At 52.2% G+C, this 22,712-nt stretch overlaps 3 protein-coding genes and 1 long non-coding RNA gene across 8 annotated transcripts in view; 1 reads left to right on the forward strand and 3 right to left on the reverse strand.

The window, feature by feature from the left end:
* APOC2 (apolipoprotein C2) overlaps window positions 1-1,549 on the reverse strand; it is a 5,321-nt gene extending 3,772 nt beyond the window's left edge. Inside the window, exons 1-2 of the mRNA XM_040252628.1 lie at window positions 1,444-1,549; window positions 57-282 (exon numbers count right to left, since the gene is read on the reverse strand). The gene's annotated coding sequence lies outside the window, so the exon portion shown is untranslated. The remainder of the gene's footprint in view (window positions 1-56; window positions 283-1,443) is intronic.
* Window positions 1-1,576, reverse strand: part of APOC4 (apolipoprotein C4) — a 5,346-nt gene extending 3,770 nt beyond the window's left edge. The window contains exons 1-2 of the mRNA XM_040252622.1: window positions 1,444-1,576; window positions 57-282 (exon numbers count right to left, since the gene is read on the reverse strand). Of these exons, the coding sequence (XP_040108556.1) occupies window positions 57-282; window positions 1,444-1,519 (302 nt within the window). The 5' untranslated portion in view covers window positions 1,520-1,576. The remainder of the gene's footprint in view (window positions 1-56; window positions 283-1,443) is intronic.
* An 11,206-nt stretch (window positions 1,577-12,782) lies between these two features.
* Window positions 12,783-17,792, reverse strand: APOE (apolipoprotein E). Of its 5 annotated transcripts, none has more exons than XM_040252595.1 (4): window positions 17,598-17,792; window positions 14,607-14,672; window positions 13,925-14,114; window positions 12,783-13,639 (listed from the first exon to the last, which is right to left on the reverse strand). In XM_040252595.1, exons 2-4 carry the CDS (start codon window positions 14,647-14,649, stop codon window positions 12,922-12,924), a joined length of 951 nt encoding a protein of 316 aa, XP_040108529.1. In that variant the 5' UTR covers window positions 14,650-14,672; window positions 17,598-17,792; the 3' UTR covers window positions 12,783-12,921. The 5 variants fall into 5 exon arrangements, 4 of the variants coding, with proteins under 4 accessions (XP_040108529.1, XP_040108527.1, XP_040108531.1 ...); XM_040252593.1 differs by lacking the exon at window positions 17,598-17,792 and adding an exon at window positions 15,446-15,820; XM_040252597.1 differs by lacking the exon at window positions 17,598-17,792 and adding an exon at window positions 15,254-15,496.
* On the forward strand, window positions 15,609-22,675 carry LOC120872353. Its single transcript, XR_005723233.1, has 4 exons — window positions 15,609-15,733; window positions 18,615-18,706; window positions 20,726-20,797; window positions 22,353-22,675. It is a non-coding gene; the product is annotated as an uncharacterized LOC120872353 (long non-coding RNA).
* Window positions 22,676-22,712: the final 37 nt, after the last annotated feature.

The following is a 22,712-nucleotide window of genomic DNA, read 5'->3' on the forward strand; positions in this document are numbered from 1 at the left end:
CCTCCCCCACGCCGCGCTCTCAGAGCCAGGCCCCCAGCCCCCTTCTGCACACTCACCAGAACCACTTCCACTTCTCTCTGGTCCTGTTCACCAGCGGCTCCACCCACTCTTTCACCTTGCCTGGAACCAGGCTCCAGGAACTCCTGGCTGGCGCTGGCGGGGGGCTCAGGGTCCTCTCTGGCTCTTCTTGCTCCTTCACCTTGCCTGGAACCTGGTTCTGGGAAGTACTGGCTGGCGCTGGCTGGGGGCGCAGGGTCCCCTCAGGCTCTTCTTGCTGGCATGCTAAGTGGGACCAGAGGACAACTTGGACGACCGGGCCCCTGAACCTGTCCCTCTCCCCTTCCCTCCATGCTCAGGGTCGCTATCACTCCTGGAGTCCTCCCACTGCCTTCTCTGTTCCTCTGACCCCTCGCTCCCCTCCAGCCATCAGTCTTCTTTCACCCCCTGTGCCCGAGACCTCCATCAGCCCTCCATCTGCCTGAAGCTCCCTCCCGCAGTCTGTAACCCTTGCCCCCTTCCATGCCTCCCTTGCTAGCTGATCTTGCTGCCTCCTCTGTTCTCCTGCGACCCCACCCACACAGTCTGAACAACCTCCATGGGCAGTGAGGGATGTCCCCAGGGACGGAGGTTGGCAAAGCCATGTGTCAGGCTGGTGGGCCAGGGATTCACATACACCTGTCAGTCCGGCACCCCCACACCTGGGCAAAGCCTCACCTACAGAGACCAGCCATCACACGGGTACATGTTTACAGACATAAATGGAGGCACCCATGCGACCAGTGGGGTGCCCTTGGCCAATGACTTAACCTCTTCAAGGCTCAGTTTCCCCTTCTGTAGAGTGGGCTCGGGACAGGACCTAGCTTATAGGATTACTGTGAGAGTTCAGGGTTAACACAGAGAACCAGTTTCCGGCACATCGGAGGCACTGTGTACATAGTGATATTTTAAGTGCATGTGCAGAGGGACTTCCTTAGTCCAGTGGTTAAGACTCTGCGCTTCCAATACAGGGAGCACGGGTTCCATCCCTGGTTGGGGAACTAAGATCCCACATGCCTCGTGGCATGGCCAAAGCAATAAAACTTAAGAACTGCACATGGAGAACCCAGATATACTCACACAGCAGTACACACAGACACTGTCCCACCCGCTAACCCTCAAATCTTTTGCATAATTACCCCCTAGAGACACACACGTGCCCACAAGCATACAAATGCGTGCTCACACACACGTTTACCTCGCCTGCATGCTGTTTTGCTGACACACACACAAGTGCAAATTCATGGTCAGGGTCATCTGCACCAACCCCGTGTACACACTTTTCAAACACAGCCACCCCGACACAGACTCCCAGACACGCGCACAGATCTGCATGCCTCACAGTTGCGCACACTCACACCCCAGGCTGCTGGGGGTCCCCACACCCCACCCCCAGCTCTTCCTCACCCACGACACAGGCCAGGACCAGAACGCAGAAGCAGAGGGAGGCCAGGGCCTGGGGCCTGCATCCAGGGCACGACATTTCTGGGGCCCTCTGTCCCTCTGAGCTCAGCTCTCCGGGCTGGGGGAGGGGCAGGCTGCACTGAGCAGAGCCCTCCCCTGGCCACCTCCCCACGCCCCTTGGCAAGGACTTCAGAGAGAGAGGGGCCCAGGTGACAATGACAGTCAGAGGCCATGCCCGCCCCTGTTGGCCTCCTTCCTACCCTCCCACCACCCTAACCTGACAGGGGAAGACAGAAGTTTCTTTGGCCTTCTGAGCTGAACTGAGTTCAAATCCTGGCTCCACCTCTTGTGACAGGCCCTCTTTGGGGCCTCAGTTTCCTCCTCTGTAAAATGTGCCCAAAATCCATACTTTAGGACGTAAATTAAATGATATGATAACAAGGGAAATTAGATATTTTAAGTTTGTAAAATTAAAATTTTTATTTTATTTGGTTGCACTCTGTGGCATGTGGGATCTTAGTTCCTGGACCAGGGATCCAACCCACACCCTCTGCATTGGAAGTTCAGAATCTTAACCACTGAACCCCCAAGGACTTCCTAAGGGAGATTCTTAGTGTGGAAGCAACAAAGGTGCTCACAGATCAGAGTTGCCTATTCTTTCTTTTGTCTCTGAGATCCCTTGGCCACTGGGCTATAGAGCCAGACACACCTTCACTGCTTGATCAGGGTGAATATATTCCCTTCTCTGGGCTCAATGTCTCCATCTGTAAAATGGGTATAGCAGTAAGTGTCTGCCTCCCAGGGTCCACATGAAAGCGAAGTGAGGCCCTGTGAGGGAGAGCTTAGTGGGAGGTTGTCAACATCAGGCTTTGGTCAAACACCAGACAGAGAGAAAATGAGCCTTTTTCTCCCAGCGGACTTGAGTTGTGAACCAGGGTGCACTATGTAGCCAAGAAACCACAGGCTGGATTCTTTGGTCTAAGGGAGCCAGATAAAATACAGGAGGCCCAGTGACATTTGAATTTCAGAGAAATAATGAAATTTTTTTTTGTATAAATATGTCCCACGCAGTATTTGGGAAGTATACTAAAATTTATTGGTTGGGTATCTGAAACCCAAATCTAACCAGGCATCCTGTGTTTTTATGTGGTGATTCCAGCAATCCCTGGAGGAGGAAATGGCAACCCACTCCGGTGTTCTTGCCTAGAGAATCCCATGGACAGAGGAGCCTGGCGGGCCACAATCCGTGGGATCGCAGAGTTGGACACAACTGAGTGACTAAGCACACAGGCAGTCTGACAATTGAACTGTGGCCACAACCTGAATGACTGTACAGAGCTGATCAGGAGGCCTTCCAGAATGCCATCCATTCCAGTGGGCCCCGTGCGGGCTCTGGCATACTGTAGGTGCTCAATGAGTGCTCCCTAGAGTTCCTCACTCACAACGTGTGTTAGTTGCTCAGTCGTGTCCAACTCTTTGTGATCCCAGGGACTGTAGCCTGCCAGGCTCCTCTGTCCCTGGAATTTTCCCAGGCAAGAATACTGGAGTGGGTAGCCATTCCCTCCTCCAGGGGATCTTCCCGACCCAGGGATCACACCCCGGTCTCCTGCACTGCAGGCAGATTCTTCACTGTCTGAGCCACTGACAATAATAAGTGAAATAAAATCTCCTGCAGTTTCTGACTGGGATGATGAAAATATTCTGGAAATGGATAGTGATCATGATTGCACAAGATTGTGTATCTACTTAAATCCACTGAACTGTACATCTAAAAAATAGTTCAAATGGTAAACTTGATGTCACATGTTTTACCATGATTAAAAAAAAAAGAGAAAAAAACCCACCTTGCATTGTGTTAGGGGAAGCAGTGGGGTGTTGGGTTGAGTCTGGCTTCACCTCCTTCCTGCTGTGTGACCTGGTGTATGTTGCTTAATGTCTCCGGGCCTGTTTTTTCATCCACGAACCAGAGTCATGGACTATATGCCTACGCAGGAGACTAAAGTAGATCGTTTACCTAACTTACCCTAACAACGCCAGACACACTGCAAAGCCCTGTTGTCAACCCTGCTGCTAATTATTAAGCTTGCATTTCCTGATGCTCGCTACCCACCAGGGGCGCATTAACTCACTGAATTAGCCGCAGTCCTGCGAAGTGGGCATCTTTTTCATTCTGATTTTACAGGTGAGGAAACTGAAGCTGTGGGGGTTGGGCTCCCAAGCCAGTAAGTGGTAAATTTGAAACCAGCCCTTTCATTCTGCCTAACCAAGCCAGAAACGACCTCTGCCTTCACTTCCCCGACCCCAATCCCAGAGGGCAAGAGACAGATGGAAACAGGGCCATGGGTGGGTGGGCCTGAGGGGAAGGTCTCTGACCCGGCCCGGGCTCCAAGGTCAGCATGAGCTGTTCCCTGCTTGCAATGTTTGCCCATCTCTGTCATCCAAGGCAGGAACAGGCTGAAGGTCGTTCAGGGTGGACCTCAGGGGTGGCTGAAAGAAACAACTGTGGGTGAAGGGTGGGGGGCAGAGAGGTCACAAAGGGGGAATGGAGGATGGAAGCAGTGAGCCCTGAGATCTCAGCATGTGTGTCTGGGGACAGAGAGCATCTCTGAGCCTGAACCTCTGTGTCCACAAGATCGTCAGTCCCACCGCCAGACTCCCAACCACTCTGTCCACTCCTAGGTCTCTGCTTCAATCCAGATTCCACTCCCAGTCCCATGAAATCCTACACTCCCTTCCCTTCCATCACCCCTAACCTCTCACCTCCCTGGCTGCTCTGGGTTGTGGCGGGGAAGTCAGGGGTGGAAGAGAGGTTGGTATATCCCTTCCATCTCTACTTTCTGCCTTTGTCTGGAAGATCTCTGTACGTTCATTTTATCATAAAAGTTGAGATATTTGAAAAAGAAAACACAGAACAAAAAACTTAGACAGTAAATATTCACATACCATAACAGTCACCCTTTTAGAGTGTATAATTCAGACTTCCCTGGTGGTCCAGTGGTGAAGACTCTGCGCTTCCCTGCAGGGGACCCAGGTTTGATCCCTGTATGCAGTGTGGTGATGCCAAAAATAAATAAATAAAGTGTGCAATTCAATGAGTTTTGGTATATTCGAAAAGTTTGCAACAATCACCATTATCTCATTAGAGAACATTTCATCACCCAAAAGGAAACCCCACACCCTTTAGCCCTCACTCCTATCCCCTTCTCCCCAGGGCAGGGCAACCACTGACCAGCTTTCTCTTTGTTGTTGTTCAGTTGCTCAGTCGTGTCCGACTTTTTGTGACCCCATGGACTGCAGCACACCAGGCTTCCCTGTCCCTCACCATCTCCCAGAGTTTGTTCAAACTCATGTCCTTTGAGTTGGTGATGCCTCCAACCATCTCATCCTGCGTCTCTGCAGGTTTCCCATTTCTGCACATTTCATATGAATGGAAGCATAACATGAGGTCTCACGTGGGGGCTCCTTTCACGGTTCTTCCCTGTTGCAACCTGTCAGTACCTTGTTCCTTTTTTTTTTTTCTCCTGGATTTTTTTTTTTTTTTTTGAGGCGTGTGGAATTTTAGCTCCCTGACCAAGGATCAAACCCCGGCCCTCGGCAGTGAGGGCTTGGTGTCCTAACCTCTGGACCACCAGGGAATTCCCAGTGCTTCATCCATTTCACAGCTGAATGATATTCCACTGTGTATGGATATACATACACTATATGGATTTATTTACTCATTCATCAGTTAACAGGTATTTTTTGGCTGTTTTCCACTTTTTAGACTATTATGAATAAAAGTACTATTAAGAGGTGTGTACAAGTTTTGTGTGAACCTGTTTGTAGTTCTTTTGAGTAGAGACCTAGGAATGCAATTGCTGAGCCACGTGGTAACCTTGTTTAACTTTTCTTTTTCCTCTTCCGATTTTATTGAGGTAAACTGGACATACAGCACTGTCTAAGTTGTATGGCATAATGATCTGACTTACATACATCATGTAAAGATTACTGCTGCTGCTAAGTCACTTCAGTCGTGTCCGACTCTGTGCGACCCCATAGACGGCAGCCCACCAGGCTCCCCCGTCCCTGGGATTCTCCAGGCAAGAACACTGGAGTGGGTTGCCATTGCCTTCTCCAATGCATGAAAGTGCACAGTGAAAGTGAAGTCGCTCAGTCGTGTCCGACTCTTAGCGACCCCATGGACTGCAGCCTACCAGGCTCCTCCGTCCATGGGATTTTCCAGCCAAGAGTACTGGAGTGGGGTGCCATTGCCTTCTCCGTAAAGATTACTAAACACCCACATTTCATATAGATACAAAATTAAAGAAATGCAAAGAAAAATTTCTGGTGAGGAGAACTCTTAGGATTTGTTCTCATAATAACTTTCATATAATGTGTGTGCAATGTGTGCATGTGAGCTTGTGTGTCAGACTCTCTGCAACCCTGTGGCCGGTAGCCCACCGGCTCCTCAGTCCAGGGGACTTCCCACGTGAGAGTAGGTTGCCATTTCTTTCTCCAGGGGCTCTTCTCAACCAGGGATCGAACCTGGATCTCTTGCATTGCAGGCAGAGTCTTTACTACTGAGCCGCCAAGAAGGCCCCCACATATAATGTAGAACAGGGTTTTGTTTTTTTTTAAAAAAAAAAAAAAAAACAAAAAACCTCTCACTTTTACCAAGGACCCACCAATGTGGGCTGAGATCTCACCAAAACCGTGAAGAAGGTAGACCCTGGTCATCACCAAGAAGTCTACACCAGCCTGGGCAGCAACTTCCACACCAACAAGCGTGTGGGCCAGGAGATAGCCCTGATTCTGGCAGGAAGCTCAGCAACAAGATCAAAGGTTGTGTTGCACATCTGATGAAGTGGATTCAGAGAGGCCCGGTGAGAGGTGTCTCAATCCAGCCGCAGGAGAAGGCAGGAGAGCGGAGAGAGAGTTAAGTGCCTGAGGTCTCAGCCCTGGACTAGGAAATCGCTGAAGTAGATCCTGACGCTAAGAAAACCCTGAAGCTCTTGGAATTTGACAGTCTGTCCAAACTGCAGGTCACTCAGCAGCCTACAGTTGGGATGAATTTAGAGCTGTTTGAAGTTTTCTGCTGTGCTGAAATATTTTCATTAAACCTCGGACCAAAAAAAAAAAATTTCCAAGGCGATTTTTTGTTTAATTGAAGCGTAGTTGATGTACGATAACTATTTACTTTTCGAGGAATTGATAAACTGTTTTTCAAAGTGGCTTCATTCATCCTTTTTCCTACTCAGTATAAAAAAAGGTTTTTTTTTTTATAGAAGTATGGTTGTTTACAATATGTTAGTTTCAAGTATGCAGCAAAGGGATTCAGTTGTGTACTCATCTTCAAAAAATATTTATGTATTTATTAGGCTGCACCAGGTCCTAGTTGCAACATCTTAGTTGTGGGATCTAGTTCCCTGACCAGAGACTGAACCCGGGTCTTCTATATTGGGAGTGCAGAGTCCCAGCCACTGGGCCACTAGGGAAGTCCCCCTGTGTGTCTTCTGAGCCTTTAATGTGAGAGATTTCTGGAGACTTAGGAAAGTGCTTGTGAAATCATTTGATTGATTCCAAAATGCTAAATAAATAAACCAAGTTAAAAGTAATTTTTTTATGAAGTCGCTACAGGATATACCCATATACCAACTAGGGAAGACCAGTGCAACTCTTCATAGGAATTCAATCTAATAAAGGATATGGGGGACTTCTTTGTTGGTACAGTAGTTAAGAATCTGCCTGCCAATGAAGGGGACATGGGTTCGATCCCTGGTCTGGCAAGATTCCACGTGTCTTGGAGCAGCTAAGCCCATGCACTACAACTACTGAAGCCCGTGCACCCAAAGCCCATGCTCCGCAGCAGGGGAAGCCTTGCAATGAGAAGCCCACACACCGCAAGAAAGAGTAGCCCCTGCTTGCTTCAACTAGAGAAAGCCCGCTCGCCGCAATGAAGATGCAGCACAACCAAAAATAAATACATTAAAAAAAAAATAAGGACATGTGCACATTTTAACATGCTGGATGTGATGCCAGTGAGGCTGGGGTCGGGTGTGTGTGCTTAATTGCAACTGATATGATAGGCAAGGTGACTTGGGGGAGGAAGTCAGAGTAGAACATAGCCCCTAGAAGCCCCACCTGGGTTCAAATCCCATCTCTATGCACTTTGGGCTTTGTGATGTCTAGCAAGTGACTTTAGCCTTCTGGGCCTCAGTTTCTTTCTCTTGTGTAATAGGAGCAGTGACAGCATCTGCCTCAGGGGGGTTTTGTAAAAATGATATATTACTTTAATTTTTTTTTCCTGATTTACTGTATTTGTTTCACCAAATATTAAATCTTTGTACCACACCTAGTCCTGTGCCAGGCTATGCCTGGGTCCACAGTGGTGATGAAGCCCTGTCCCTGCCCCCGAGTCTCAGAGTTCAGTGGGGCGTGGGACAGACCCATCCCCAGACAGTGATGACCCAGAGTGGACAGGGCTGGGATGGAGGTGCTTGACCCAACCTGGGAAGGCTTCCTGGAGGGCTTCAAGGAGGGCTTCCTGGAGGAAGGGACATCAAAGCTGAGACGTGGAGACTGGGGATTGTGTCAGTCTTTTCTGGTTTCTAGCCCATGCCCTCTTTCAAATCCCTCTTCGTTATCCGTTCAAAATGTAATAAGATCTACCACCTGCATGGTGATGAGTCAACCCATGAAAAATGAAGCTCATGATTACACAGGGCGTAGTGAGTCTTTGCCAGCCTGTGGACCTATGTCCGCCTGCCCCTTGGGCTTGGGTTTTTTCACCATCCTCCAGGACCATCTCTACAGTATGGCTGGATAGGCATCAGGGAACCAGTCTCCCAAGTCTGAGCACCTTGAGATCTGAGAACCAACCGTGTGACCACAGGGACTTTGCCACCTCCCAGTCTCTGAATCTGTACACCCCAGTCCTCCCTTGCCCTGGGAAGGATCCTTACGTGGCCTTCAGAGGAACTTCTCTGTGTTCGACGGTCCCAACGACTCGCTGTGTTGTCTTCATGACTTGACCAAACCACGGTACTCCTCTGATGATGGGAAGGAATTTGATAGGACCTGGGGCCACCTGGGCTGGGGCTGGCAGTGCCCAGAAGAGGAGCAAGGGTGCAAACATTTCCATAATGGGAGCCCTTTAGGATGAGATTCCCGGGATGGGAAAGGAGATCCTTGAATGTGGTTCTGGGTGTCATGGCATTAGAATGCAGCGGAGGGTACCAGAGCAACCAGATCGGGTTCACGATGCTGGTAATCGCCTTACTCTCAGCACTAGACTGGTTCCCCGCCCTTTCTAGGCGTGGTAAAAGCAAATTACCCAATCCCGAAGGAGCGAGAGTGATTACGTCATCGGTTGCTAGTGCTCCCCTGGGCAGATTGCCATCCACTGGACCAGCCTTTAGAGAGCCCTGAGACCCGCAGGGTGGAGATGCGGGGACACTTGGTGGAGGATATGAGATCCAGGGCACAGAATGGGCCCCAGGGCTCTCAAGGGTCCTCTAAGCCTGTGCCCCAGGCCCGAGCTAGCTTCAGGCTTCCAAATCTCAAATTCTCAGTGTCCCATTCCACTTTTACTGCCCCAAACCATGAAGAGAGCCACCAACAGGACCAAGAGGGACAGAACGAGTTCTGTGGTGGGGTGGGTCCGGAGGGGCACTCTGAAGGTTCCTTTGTGGGCACTGAGGACAGCACGGGGCCTTATTGATGCCGGGGGTGTGGAGGGGAAGGGGGTGGGGGTCAGGTTAGTCTGTGCCCACCCACCTCCTCCACTTCCACCCCTCCTTGGTGGTGGTGGGATCAAGTAGGGCACAAGCGTGAAGTCTCAGGCCCAAAGCATTTTGTTGTTCAGCACCTGCGCCTCTAAATTTCTCTGACTGGTGGGGACCTCAAGCTGCTATAGTCCCTTCCCAACCCAGAGGACAGCCTTCCCCCTCTCTCTCTGGTCATCTTCCCTCAGGGGTCTCTCCTTCCAGCCTTGGGTGGGCGGGGCGGGGAGTGGGTTCTCTCAGTAACACTCAATAACTCACTAACTTAGGACTTTCCTGGTGGTCCACTGGCTAAGACTCCACGCTCCTAGTGCAGGGGGCCTGGGTTCAATGCCTGGTCAGGGAACTAGATCCCACATGATGCAACCAAAAGACCTGGCACAACCAAATAAATAAATAATTATTTAAAAAAACAGACAAACCCAACTCACTAAGTCAATTCACACTGTGTCCCCAGGCCATCTCTACCATCCCCTCTCCCTTCTTAGCCAGCCTCTTCAGCTAAAATGACTCTTTCTCCCAGAGTCTGGGTTCCTACAGTCTGCCGCCACACACCTGCACCTTTATCCCATCCAATGTCACTTTCAGACTAGCCTTCCTATTCCTCCATCTTTCTGCAACTGGGAGACTCCCCCAAACTTCCCTAGATGCTCCTCTGGGATTTTAATTTCATGGCTCCCAATGTTTTTTGGAGAGAAGTCTTTATTTTTTTGCCACGCATTGCAGGATCTTAGTTCCCAACCAGGGTTGAACCCAGGGCCATGGCAGTGAAAGCGCCGAGTCCTAACTGCTGGCCCACCAGGGAATTCTCTAGAGAGAGGTCTTTTCAACCTGTCAAAGGTACAAAACCTCAGCTGCAAGACTCCCGACGTGTGCCGCTCCAAGAGATCCACCAGGAACTCCCTTCTGTCTGTTCCCCCGCTGTCCAAGCCTCCAGGGCCCCAGTAAACACTCCATCTGCCCTTATGCACCCTCTTGGCTACTCAGAAGACAAGCACCACCCCCTTCCCTTCCACTACATCAATCCCCCTGGGGCTCCCGGCCAAGGCGTCCCCCCTCTTCCACCCAGCTGTCTTTGACTGCTAGTGAACCCTGGCAGCTGGAAGAGGGTGGCCCTGGCCCCAGACTCCAGGTTGGCTGGCCTCGTGCCCCAACACCCACGTGTCAGCCTTGGGGCAAAGTGGGGTAGTTGTGAAAGCGAGGCACAGACATTGCTGTGGCAGGATTGCAACAGCCCTCCGGCCAGCTCTGTGCTGCCAATCCCTGTCGGGCGGGGGGCCCATCTGCTTCCTCTCTGAGCCCCCAGTGCTCCCCACACGTCCACCCAAATGCCCCTGCTCCCCACCCCATCCCGTGAACACCAAACGACCACTGCAGTCGGCCTGCCTCATCCTCACCTCGGCTATCCGAGTTTCTGTTTACACATGGCGCAACTGAGGCGCAGCCAAGAACATTCAGTGGCTCAGTGAGAGGCTAAGGGGTCCTCCCTTCTTTGTCCCTCATCCTTTTCCTCCCCTTCCGGGACTTCAGGCTGTCTCTCTGGATTCCTGCTGGGGTCAGCCTCCACCCCCACAGCACCCCCGTCAGCCTCCTTGAGGGGAATGCTGCGGTGAGGCAGGACACCCTCTGTGCTTAGCTGCCTTCATTAGGGAGAATTCAAGATTCAGGTCTTCAAGTGGACAATATGGCTGATGCCCCTGCCCTCATTGACATCTGGGGAAACAGGCTCAGGGGGCTTGGCCCCAGCCCCTGGACACACAGTGAGTCAGCAGAGTTAACAGGAAACATGGGTGGGACTAGGCCCCCTGCCTCTGAGTCCCCAGAAAACTCCCCCCACCCCACCCCCCCACTCAGTCCCAAGGGTGAAGCATCTGGTGGCGGGGAGGGGCTTGATTCCATCAGGACAAACAAGGCAACTCCAGGGAAAACTCGGAGTGGAGTGCAGTGTGTTGGAGCCAAAGCACGCAGAGGTCAGCCTGGGAGATACAAGTCCTGGCCTGTCCCCTGTGTTGGGGAACCCTACTCCCCTCCTCGGAGAACTAAGGGCGTGGGAGAGGACAGCGTTGGCACCTCCAGGCTCCAGCCAAGCTTCTCTGAGTGTAATTTCCAACCGGCTCCTCCAGCCCTAAACAGCAGGGGCCTGTTGCATACCCTCAATGTGCCTCTCTCTGCAGTCTGCACCCAGCACCCACTAGGCTTGTCAGGGTAGACAAGAAGCCAACCAGCCGCTTGGAGGAGAGAAGGAACAAGAGGAAGCGGTGAAAGGCAGAGAAGGAACAAGAGGAAGTGGTGAAAGGTCTATGTGCAACAAAATGGTGGCGAGGGCAAACCCAGATGAAGGGAAGAAAGAAATAAGCCACTCCAGGAGCAAGAGAGGGCTTCCCAGGTGGTGCAGTGGTTCAGAATCCGCCTGTCCATGAGGGAAAAGCAAGAGTCGCAGGTTTGATTCCTAAGTAGGGAAGATCCCCTGGAAGAGGAAATGACAACCCACTTCAATATTCTTGCCTGGAAAATTCCATGGACAGAGGAGTCTGGCGGGCTATAGGCCATGGAGTCACAGAGTTGGACATGACTGAGCACAAGTGCGTACGTGCACACACACACCCACACCCACACCCACCCACACCCACACACCCACACCCACACCCACACCCACACACACACACACACACACACGGGCAAGAGAAACCAGAGTGAAAAGATGGAGGTAAAGTGGAAGACAGAAAAACAGAGGCAGGAAGGAGGCAGAATCAGATCAGGCAGGAGGGAGAATAAGAGTGGGGAAAAAAAAAGAACTTAAGATGGCTAGATTAAAAAAAAAATTTCATTTTTAGCTACACTGGGTCTTTGTTCTGGCAGAAGGGCTCCGGAGCATGCAGGCTCAGTAGCCCATGTGGGATCTTAGCTGCCCAACCAGGGATGGAACTGGTATCCCCTACACTGGGAGGCGGATTCTTTACTTCTGGACCACCAGGCAAGTCCAGAAAATGGCTCAGTATTCACAGTAGCGGTCTGAAGTCTTTTGAGTCATGAGGCAGATATTGTGAAGCCAGGCTGAATGAGGCTCAGCGAGGTTGCTTTTTGCCCAGAGTAGTCAGGGGCAACCGAAGAGTTTAACCCACTGGTGGATTTGTTCCAGAACTTTGTCTCAGCAACAAATCGGTGAGAATTAAGGAAGAGAGTGAGCAGTTGTGAGTAGAGATGGAGGAAAAAGGGAAAGACTTAAAAGGGGACTTGCGTGAGTGCTGTCACTTCCTATGGGCCATAGCCCGCACCAGGCTCCTCTGTCTATGGGGTTCTCCAGGTAAGAATACTGCAGTGGGTTCCCATTGCCTTCTCCAGGGGATCTTCCCCACCCAGGGATCAAACCCATGTCTCTTGAGTCTCCTGCACTGCAGACGGCTTCTTTACCACTGAGTCACCGGGCAACTCTGAAAGGGGACAGATGGAAAGAGACACAAAGAAAACAGGCATACACAGGCTCAGGGGGCAGGACAGCATGCTGTGTAGTCAGCAAGGGGAAAAAAAATGGGAAACTGAGGCCTGAGCTGTGACAAATCACACACGGACGCCCAGCAGCTTCCATGAAGCTTGATAAATCTTTATTAAGCTAGGGCCCATCAGGAGGACAGCTGGGGCAGCGGCAGGGCCTCGTGCAGGCTGGGGGCACCGGAGGCTCAGGGTGGGAGTAGGGGGGGCCCCCAGGGCGATGCCCGGGTGCTCAATGATTCTCGCTGGGCGGAGAGGTGGGGCTGAGGTGCAGAGCCAACTGCACCTTCTCGACCAACCCGGCCCACTGGCGTTGCATGTCTTCCACCAGGGGCTCAAACCAGCTCCTGAGGCGGGCCTGGAAGGCCTCGGCCTGCAGGCGCATCTGGCTGCCCTGCTCCTCGACCTTGGCGCGCACCTCCTCTAGCTGCTGGCGCATCTTGTCCAGGCGGTCCTGGGCCCGGACACCCACCTCCTCCAGGCGCCCGTGCAGCTTCTGGCGCCAGGCCTCGGCGCGGTCCAGCAGCGGCTGGCCGGCCAGGGTACTCAGGGTGGCGGCCCGCGATTGGCCCTGCTCTACCAGGGGCCTGAGGCGCTCGCGGATGGCGCTCACACTGCGCTCGGCGCCCTCGCTGGCCCCAGCTTGGTAGACGGCCAGGCGCTTCTTCAGGTCGTCGGCGTCGCGGAGCAGGCGCTTGCGCAGCTTGCGTAGGTGGGAGGCCATGCGGGCCCGCAGCTCCTCGGTGGACTGGCCCAGCATGGCCTGCACCTCACTTCGGTACTGTGCCAGGCGGTTCCGCAAGTCCTCCATGTCGGAGCCCAGCCGGGCCTGGGCTGCCTGCAGCTCCTTGGACACGCGGGCCTGTGTCTCCTGGGCCATGGGGGCTAGCTGTCCCTCCAGCTCCTCCCTGTAGGCCTTCACCTCCTTCATGGTCTCCTCCATCAGCGCCCTGGGGGCCAAGAGGGCAGGAATGGAGAGAAGAGGTAGGGATCCTGAGCTAGGGTGATAGAGGGAGAGATGAAGAGGAAGGTGCCAGACAGGAAACGCCGAAGAACAGGATCAGAGAGAGGGAAAGCCAGGAGCCCAAGGAGAAAAGAAAGCAAAAAATGAGCAGAGACCAGACCCCCCGCCAAGTGTTGGTGATGGAGACGGAAAGAATCCCAGATCAGAGGAAACTGGGGTCCCGAACACACTGCCCACTGGAGGGATGAGGGGCCAGGGTGGAGGCACTCACGTCAGTTCCTGAATGACCTGGGTGTTGAGCAGCTCCTCCTGCACCTGGTCAGAAAGGGTCTGCACCCAGCGCAGGTAATCCCAGAGGCGGCCCAGCACCTGCTCCCAAGGCTGACTGTCCTGCCCCCGGGGCTGCTCCGAAGGCAGGGGCTCCTCGGGCCCCAGCTCTCCCTCCATATCTGCCTGGCATCCTGCACACAGAGAGTTCACTGCGGTCAGGGTCCTCTGCCCGCTCCAGGCACACAGTACCTGGTACGGAGGAGGTGCTCCACAGAGGCTGGTGGGCTTCTTTAGCGCACTGGGGGATGGAGAGGGGGTGGAGAGACGCCCAGCCGGTTTAATCACTTGATAAGCATGGATTATGTGTGGTTCACGTACTGCCATACTGGGGCGGTAGAGAATAAAACAGCCCCAGATAGAGAATGAATAATCACCGCTGACACTTAGCTGCTCCTCACTACCTGCCTGACAGCAGTGCGCTAGAAACTCTCATTTTAAGGATGGGGAAACTGAGGCTCTGAGAAAGTAAAACTGCAGCTCAGAACCAAGGAATGTCAGAGAGACCTCAGACCTGGGGAGACAGACCAGCAGATGAGAGGACCCACGGACCACGGACGGGAGGAGGGCAGGCTGAGGATGGGAGGGGGTGGGGCAAAGAACCTGGGCAAGCCCCGCCCCCATACCTGCCAGAAGCGCGACCACCAGGGCAACCCACAGGACCTTCATCTTCTGGCTTGCGATTGGCCAACCTAAAGGAGGGAGAAATTGTCACTCAACCCCGGGGGGTGGGGGGACTCCCTCCCCCTCAGAGCCCCTCCCAACCCGGTCTTAGCCTTCAAAGCCTCGCTCCCAGCAACATCCTAATCCAATTCCAACTATTTACCCAGCGGCCCCTACATGGTCTATTTCATTCCCTCATTGTCTTCTCTTGTCTCCCCGTCCCCAGGTCTGCCGCCGCCTAAATCCCATCCCTCTGCCAGGGTTCAGATTCACTCACCCGCCCTCCCCTCCATCCCGGAGTTCCCCGAGAGCCCCGGCTGGACTTTCTGAAGTTCCGACCTCGCATTCCTCTCTGTATCTTCCCATTCTCAGCTCCAACTTCACATCTAAACGCTGTCTTCCGCATATTCGCTAATTTAATCCTCATTTAGAAGTCCTTCAACCCACGCTTTAGCTACCGTGCTGCCGCCCCTGACCCTCCCCTTACAGGAAATCTTAGGACGATTGTGGGCATCCAGTAGGTGCTCAGTAAACAGCAGTAACAGTTAGTGGGTTTTTGCTATCTCTCGTCTGGTTTTTCCTGCAGGTCCAGCTGCTCCCCTGAACCCACCTTCCAGTCCAAACGGGATGCGCCTGCTCCCCACCCCTCTAGGTCCAGTCCCCTGCCTCTGGTCTCCTCCTCTGCTCAAGCTTTTGTCCTGGTCCGAGCGGCGTCGGACCGTCACCTCGTCCACCTCTCCCGCAGCCCGTCCCCCACAGAAGCCCTGAGCTGGTCTCCGTGGCCCCCAGCTCTGCTTCTCACCGCGCTCTTCGCCTCCGGAAACCGCGTCCTTCGCCTCCGGGATTGAGCAGGGACTCGCGGATCCCAGATTCGTCCAATTATAGGGCTCCCCCCTGGCCCGCCCACTCCTCCTGAGCTGGGGCAAGCTGGGCCAGCCCCCTCAGGTCACGAGGTGGGCTGTCCTCCTCCTTCACACACAGCAAGGAGGGGAGGGGGTGAGGCTTGGAGGCCTGGCAGCCCCCACTCCCAGCCCCCGTGAAAAGATGACTTCTCACCCAGTAACTCAGGCGGCCTCCTCCATCCTGGTGGGTGGGTGAGCTGGTGAGGGCTGGGACAGTGGGCATGGAAGAGGCTGGAACAGGCCACTGCCCACAGTACCCATCCCCTGCCCCTCTCTTTTCCAGCGGATGGATGAATAGAATTTGGGGAAAGGACTGGGGGCCTGAAATCCCTGGTTAGAGGAAGGAGGGGTTTGGGACTCTGGGTAGGGAGGGGGAAGGGAGCTGGCTGGCTCAGATAGAAATGGGATAGGAGTTCTGGGGACAGTGTAAGGTATCTGCTAAAAGCCCAGGCTTTGAGAGTGCAATCTGGACTTAACATGAGCTCCCTCTTGGGCTCTTACCTTGGGCACAGGAGAGTGCCTCTCTTGAGCCCCCTTCCCCAGTTGAGACCTGAAAATCCAGCATTTCTCCCAACTGTGTATTGTTCCTTCAGTGGGGCTTGAAGCATGGGTGTTGCCTGCTTAGGACTGTGGACTCTGGAACCAAACTGCTCAGGCCTGAATCCAGGCTCTGCCAGTTGTCAGCTGTGTGACCCTGAGCCAATGACCTAGCCTCTCTGAACATCCAGTTTCTTGGTCCACAAAACCAGGAAAAGAGTTACACTTAACACTGTCATTCGGTGAAGCAACAGGCTACTGTGTGTACTGAGAACAAGCAGGGTTAGCTGGCAAACAGTGGCCCCATGTTGGACTTCACTTCTGTGCTGGGCCACAGTGAACACTCCTGTCCCTCCCTCCCTCGCAGCCCTGTTCACGAACCCCAGCTGTTTCACAGATGGGCATCCTGAATTGAGAGTGTTGTAGCCACACTCTCCACTCTCCGGGAAGCAAACTCACTCAGAAGGACAGCGCAAATAGTGGAGTACAGTTTATTACACTGGCGGGCCCAAGGCAGAGTCTTCTCTTAGCCAAGGACCCGGCCAGTTTTTGTGACGACCTTATATACCCTAAGTGTACGTGCTCAAACCCTCCTCCCCGAATTCCTGGAAACTAGCCTGGATAATGTCAAGGGGCTAAATCGTGATTCATATATCAGTCCAGACAGCTAATTAGGCTAACATATATCAATAGGTTTTGTGCAGATAACAATTTGTTTTCCTCTGGGGTAGATTAGTATATTCTTTTTGGCGACAGAAAGTCCAGGTACAAGTTCTGGAGTCCCTTTATCCGGGGGGTCTGTTTTTCAGTTGGAATGTTGTTTCTATAGATTCCGGGCACATAGCTCAAAGTCCACTGGGAGAACACTCAGGCACGTAGTCCAAAGTTTACAAGAAGTCTAAAATGGGGTCCCGCAGCCAAGATTGAGTCTGCTTTGCCCACTTGCCTTTCATTCCTCTCTCTTGATGCTCCTAACTCTCAGTGGGAGCATCATTCATAGGAATATATTGTACCCTAGGCCTCCTAACACCGATCTGGGAAAGTGAGGTTAGTCTCTAGGTTACAAAGTTAACAACATGTTATAAAATGCAAGGTCCAGGTAACAGAACTATTAAAATGACTATAGTAACAGTGAGCACAGTTTTACACCAATCATCCTTTACCCAAGATAGGACCGAGGTCCAGAAGGGAATATTTTCATCTGACGTTGCTTTTACTTGGTCCCTCATGTCACCCAAAGCAGTCGTTACAGTGCCAGATAAGTCAGGAATGTATACACAACGTTCAGCCTTAAGTATGGCACAGGTTCCTCCCTGTGAGGCGGTGAGTATGTCTAATGCCATTCTATCCTTGATTTTTGTTGTCTTGCTTGATGCAAAAAAATCTCATAGTCATATTACCGCTCTGTAGAGGTGATACCCGCCATGGGAGCCCGTCCATCACAGATAGAGGCATGGCGCTGGACTGGCCCAACAGCCTTGTGCCCCTCTTTAGAACAAATCCCAGATACCTCACCTCCTCCTTGCAGATCCGAGCCTTCTTTTTCGAGACCGGGAAACCAGCCTCCATCAGCAGTCCCAGCGAGGCCTTGGTTCCTTCCCACCAATCATCCTTGTTCTCAGCGGCCAGGAGCGGATTGTCCACATATTGCAGCAGCCAACAACGAGAAACTTTTCTGGCTGAAACGCGCCTAAGTCGGAAGCCAGGGCTTCTTCAAAAATGGTTGGAGAATTTTTAAACCCTCAGGGGAGGTGGGTCCAGGTTAGTTGTTGTTTGGCGCCCCCTGTTGGGTCTTCCCACTCGAAAGCAAAAATTGGTGGTGATACCTGGGCTAGGTGTGTTCAGAAAAAGGCATCTCTTAAGTCCAGACAAGTATAGAACTTTTGCACTTGGAGGGAGGAAGCTGAGTAAGGTACATAGGTTTGGGACTGTGGGTTGCAGGGTCATGGCAGCTTGGCTGACCAGCCTTAAATCTTGTATTGGCCTATAGTCCTGTCCCCCTTCCTTTTTAACTGGCAGGATTGGTGTATTTCATTCTGATTGGCATTCAATCAGGATACCGGCTAGTTTCAGTCTATTTATATGTGGCAGTATGCCGAGAGGAGCCTCCAGGGGCAATGGATACTGGCATTTTCTAACTGGGTGGCACTGGGCTCAAGTTCTATTATTATTGGAGCGTGGTGTTTGGCGAGCCCAGGGGGGTTTCCTTCTGCTCAGACCTCGGGCAGTTGTTGAGCCAGTGTTTCCTCCCGGCCATTCATCCCCTCTAGTCTTTTCTCAGTATATTCATGTAACCTCCATTCATCTTGTGGGGTAACTGAGAGGGAGAGTAAGTAAGTAGCTGGGCCCATGTGCAAAGTGGGGCGTTTGTGGGGGGAAAAGGTCACTTGTGACCCCAGTTGAGAGAGTAGATCTCTTCCCAGTAGAGGTACGGGGCATTCAGGGATATATAAGAACTCATGAGTCACTTGGTGCCCCCTGCCATCTGGCACTTTTAGGGCTTACAGAATTGTTTAATCATTTCCTTTCCAGATATCCCAGTTATGGCAGTGGCCTTTTTCGAGAGAGGTGCCATGGGTTCAGTTACTACTGACAATCCTGCTCCGGTATCCACCATGAGGTCAGTAAGTTGGTCCCCTACTTTTAATGTTATCATGGGCTCTTGTGGACCTGTGCCTCTGAGCCCTGGCATCCCTTTTCAGTCTGTAGTCCATCAAGGCTGATCCCTGGCTTTTAGTGGTTTTAGGACATTTGTTTTTCCAGTGGCCAAACCCTCGGCACCAGGCACACTGATTGGGCTGTAACGTGGACCTAGGCTTTCGTGGAGGTCTCCTGAGGGACTGGTCTCGTCTCCAGGAGGGAGGGGCTTTCGTGGGCAGTCTGGCAGGCCTTCCCAAGGCCACGGCTAGCATTGCAAATCTCTGGTCTCCTCTCTTAGTGTCCTCCCTCCGTCTTTTTTGTTTCTTTCTTGGCTTCCACATCTCTGTTTCTGAATACTTTGTTTGCAATTTCAATTAGTTGGGAGCTGGACATTGATAATACTCCATCCAGCTTCTGGAGATTTCTTTTAATATCAGGATAAGCCTGTGACACAAATGTTGAGTTTATAATGATATGAGAGCCCCTGGCTTCGGGGTCGATCAGCGTATAGAGTCTATAAGCCTCACACAGTCTTTCATAAAATTCAGAAGTGGGCTCGGCCCCTCATTGCACTACTCCGGCAGGTTTTGCCATATCCGTAGGCTTGCGGGCTCCTCTTTTTAGTCCCTGTAGAATGGCTGTACGCTATCTGTCTAATTGGTTTCTTCCCTCGTCTGTATTATAGTCCCAATTAGTTCTGTCATCGGGGAGGGTTTGTTTCACCCACCTTTGTGGGTTTACAGTTCCTTCTGGAACCATTTCTAGCAGCCATTTCTTTGCTTCAGTAAGAATTCTATACTGCTCTTCGGTACTGAAGAGGGAAGTTAATAATTGGATAATATCTTCCCATGTCGGTCGGCGGGTACAAAAAATAGTTTCCATCAATCTAATCATATCCTGTGGCTCCTCTGAATATGGTGGCGTATATTTTTGCCAGTTCAATATATCAGTAGACAAAAATAGTTGATAGTAGTAGGCCACGGGAGCCTGGTGATAATTACCGTCTTTCCTCTGTATGTGGGCCTGCTGGACTTCCCTAAGGAGCATCTGAAATGGTGTCTTTTCTTCTAACTCCTTGGCAGAGCACAGTCTCTGTTTGATTCCAATGTTCCCCTCCCCTTTCTCATCGGTACTCATGTCGGGGGGTGGAGGGGTGTTGGTGGCGGGTAGAGCTTAGGTTGTGCCTCTATGGTACGAGCTGAATCCGGAGGGCAGTATCCAGTGGTTCCTCCCTCTGGGGTCAGATCCTTCTGGGGTGATGGCTCTACGGCCCCTGGTGGGGGGGGGGCTGAAGGAAGGGCTGGGGACAGCGGTGATGCTGTAATGTCCTGTGGCCTCCGTCTGGTGGCTGTTAAGGCCCCCAGCCTGGCCGACACATCTGAGGGCGGGTTCATCGTCCAGTACAGTGGGGGAGGAAGTTCCTCATTTGGATCGTGTAGAATCTCTTTTTTATCATCAGTTTCTGTGCCTTTTCCCCTCTCCATTTTGAATATAAAATTGTGCCCATGGTAGGGGAGTCTTGGGCCAGCTCTAGCCAGGAGCACATAAGGGAACCAGTCAGGTGTCCAGGCTTCCCCGTGACTATCACCTAGACTGCTTTTATTATTTTCAAGTCCATTGTGCCCTCTGGTGGCCAGCCAACTCCCATAGCAGACTATTCGACCTTGAAGAGGGTGCATAGCCGGCCAGGTGTCATTTTTACCTCATAGTCTCCTCTGAACCCCTTTTTGAAACTTTTGATCATATTGTTCAGTATGGTTGCCTTAGATCCGTTTCCTCCCATTTTGCCTACCTTTCTGGGAGTGTTCCTTCTGTTGGCGGAGTTTCTGGTACCCCAGATACTTCTGATATTTCCACTCGATGAAGCACTTAAATTGCCACTCAGCTTCTTCCCTGATAGGATTGAAAAGGGCTTTGCCAGCCAAGTCCCAGAGGGAGAGGGGAGTCCAGCATGCTTTCTCCTGTTGTTTTATGTGCTTGAACCAGAATATCACTTTGTCTAGGACCACTTCTCCTGAAACTTTAAATGCCTTCTCTGCCTTGGTGAGCTTGACTGGGTATCGACAAAAGCCCAGGTGAGTTAAATAACCTGCGTCCCAGGCGATCTCCGGAAAAGCCAATTCGTACGCACTTATCTATTTCCCTTTCTCTGCCTTAAGAAGCTTGAGGGGATTGAAGCCTTCACAGCAGATGGGACACCTCCTGGGGGAGGGCAGAATATATGCACACAGAGACCGAGTTTCTTCCTCCAGTAACCCTCTTGCGATTGCCTGGTAATAATTTTCCCCAAGACACCACCTCCTAAATGACAATCACAATAGAGTCTTCCTTAAAGCCCCGTCACACCCGTCAACTTGTACCCGACAATCGCAGTCACTCTCATACATCAGCCACCATAGGTCCGTGTGCTTCTCTAATCTCAGGGGGCTGGGCAGGCCCCCTCTTCCACCCTACTGGGTGGGACCCTCCTTACCTGAGCGCTCAGTTTCCTCGCTACCATCCACTACTTGCTAACAGGAGAGGTCCGGGCGTTGAAAGGCAGAATTCTTCCAGAGGGGCGAGGCACCCTCACCTCTCTAGGTGATTCAAGCCTCAAGGCCCCGGAGTAGCCCCAAATGGGACTTGTCTCCTCAAAGGGAGGAGCTTCCTGGCCAATGCACCAAAAATGTTGTAGCCATGCTCTCCGGGAAGCAAACTCACTCAGAAGGACAATGCAAATAGTAGAGTGCAGTTTATTACACCGGGGGCCCAAGGCAGTCTCCTCTTAGCCAAGGACCCGGCCAGTTTTTGTGACAATCTTATATACCATAAGTGTACGTGCTCAAACCCACCTCGCCGAATTCCTGGAAACTAGCCTGGATAATGTAAAGGGGGTAAACCATGATTCATATATTAGTCCAGACAGCTAATGAGGCTAACACGTATCAATAGGTATTGTGGAGATCATTTGTTTTGCTCTGGAGTAGATTAGTACATTCTTTTCCGTGATGGGAAGTCTAGGTACCAGTCCTGGAGTCCTTTTATCCGAGGGGGTCTTTTTTTCAGTTGGTATGTTGCTTCTATAGATTCCGGGCACATAGCTCAAAGTCCACTGGGAGAACACCCAGGCATGTAGTCCAAAGTTTACAATAAGTCTAAAATGGAGTCCCACAGCCAAGGTGGAGTCCCCTTTGCCCACTTTCCTCTTTTAAGAGGAGATTCAGGTTTGAGGTGGATGGTAAAGTCACCCTGGAAGAACTGGAGGAGTTGGGATTCACTCCTAGTCCTTTAAGGAGGTGAGGGCTACTGGATTCCGTGGGGCTGGGGAGGCTGGATGCCTGGTCCCAGGAAGGGACCCCCAGTGCCAGCCTGTGCTGGGTTGCTGTCAGCCTGTGTGCTCTGGCCTCAGAAGGCGCTGGCAGGGAGAGGGTGGAGTGGCTTCTATGGGCTATAAGGGGTCATCATGGGCCAGCAGCCTCCCTGCCCAGACACTGTGTGAGTGAGAACTTTCAGTTCCCCTGTCTGGAGAGGGGTTAGCGATGTCAGCTTGCCTGAGCCCGGGATGTGCAGAACTGACCCCGCCCACGAGTCAGACTCCAGCCCATCCCTCCCCAACCCCACAAGAACTAAATGATTCCAAACATTTTCCAGCTGCTCAAATGCTTCCTGAAGTTTCTTGAAAGCTTTGACCTTCTATTATAATCAAGTCTTAACACCACTTCATCCCCTGCCCCTTCTGGAACCTGGAAAGACCCCAGAGTCCCAGCTGGCTGCCTCCCCGCACCCACTTCAGTTCACTGGGACGGTCTTCTGCAGCCTCGTTGGCCACGCCAGGCTGAGTGACCACAGGCTACACCCTCCCAGGGAGGGAAGGCCTGTGATGTCCTCGTCAGGAAGGTCACAGGACGGCTGTGGGATCCTGGGCCAGGCCCTTTCCCTCTCTGGTCTGGGCTCTGACCAGTGACCAGGTTGGATTCCTTTGTCCACCACGGGCCACTGTGGGAGGTCAGG

The sequence above is a fragment of the Oryx dammah genome, unplaced genomic scaffold (genome assembly GCF_014754425.2).
Source record: "Oryx dammah isolate SB20612 unplaced genomic scaffold, SCBI_Odam_1.1 HiC_scaffold_13, whole genome shotgun sequence".
Taxonomy (NCBI): Eukaryota; Metazoa; Chordata; class Mammalia; order Artiodactyla; family Bovidae; genus Oryx; species Oryx dammah.

Coding starts and splice junctions, on each gene's coding strand:
- APOE (XM_040252595.1), bottom strand. CDS start 14,649: ATGAAGGTCCTGTGGGTTGCCCTGGTGGTCGCGCTTCTGGCAG. Junction 14,115..14,606: donor GGTGGTCGCGCTTCTGGCAG/GTATGGGGGCGG, acceptor CTCTGTGTGCAG/GATGCCAGGCAGATATGGAG. Junction 13,640..13,924: donor CAGGTCATTCAGGAACTGAC/GTGAGTGCCTCC, acceptor CTTGGCCCCCAG/GGCGCTGATGGAGGAGACCA.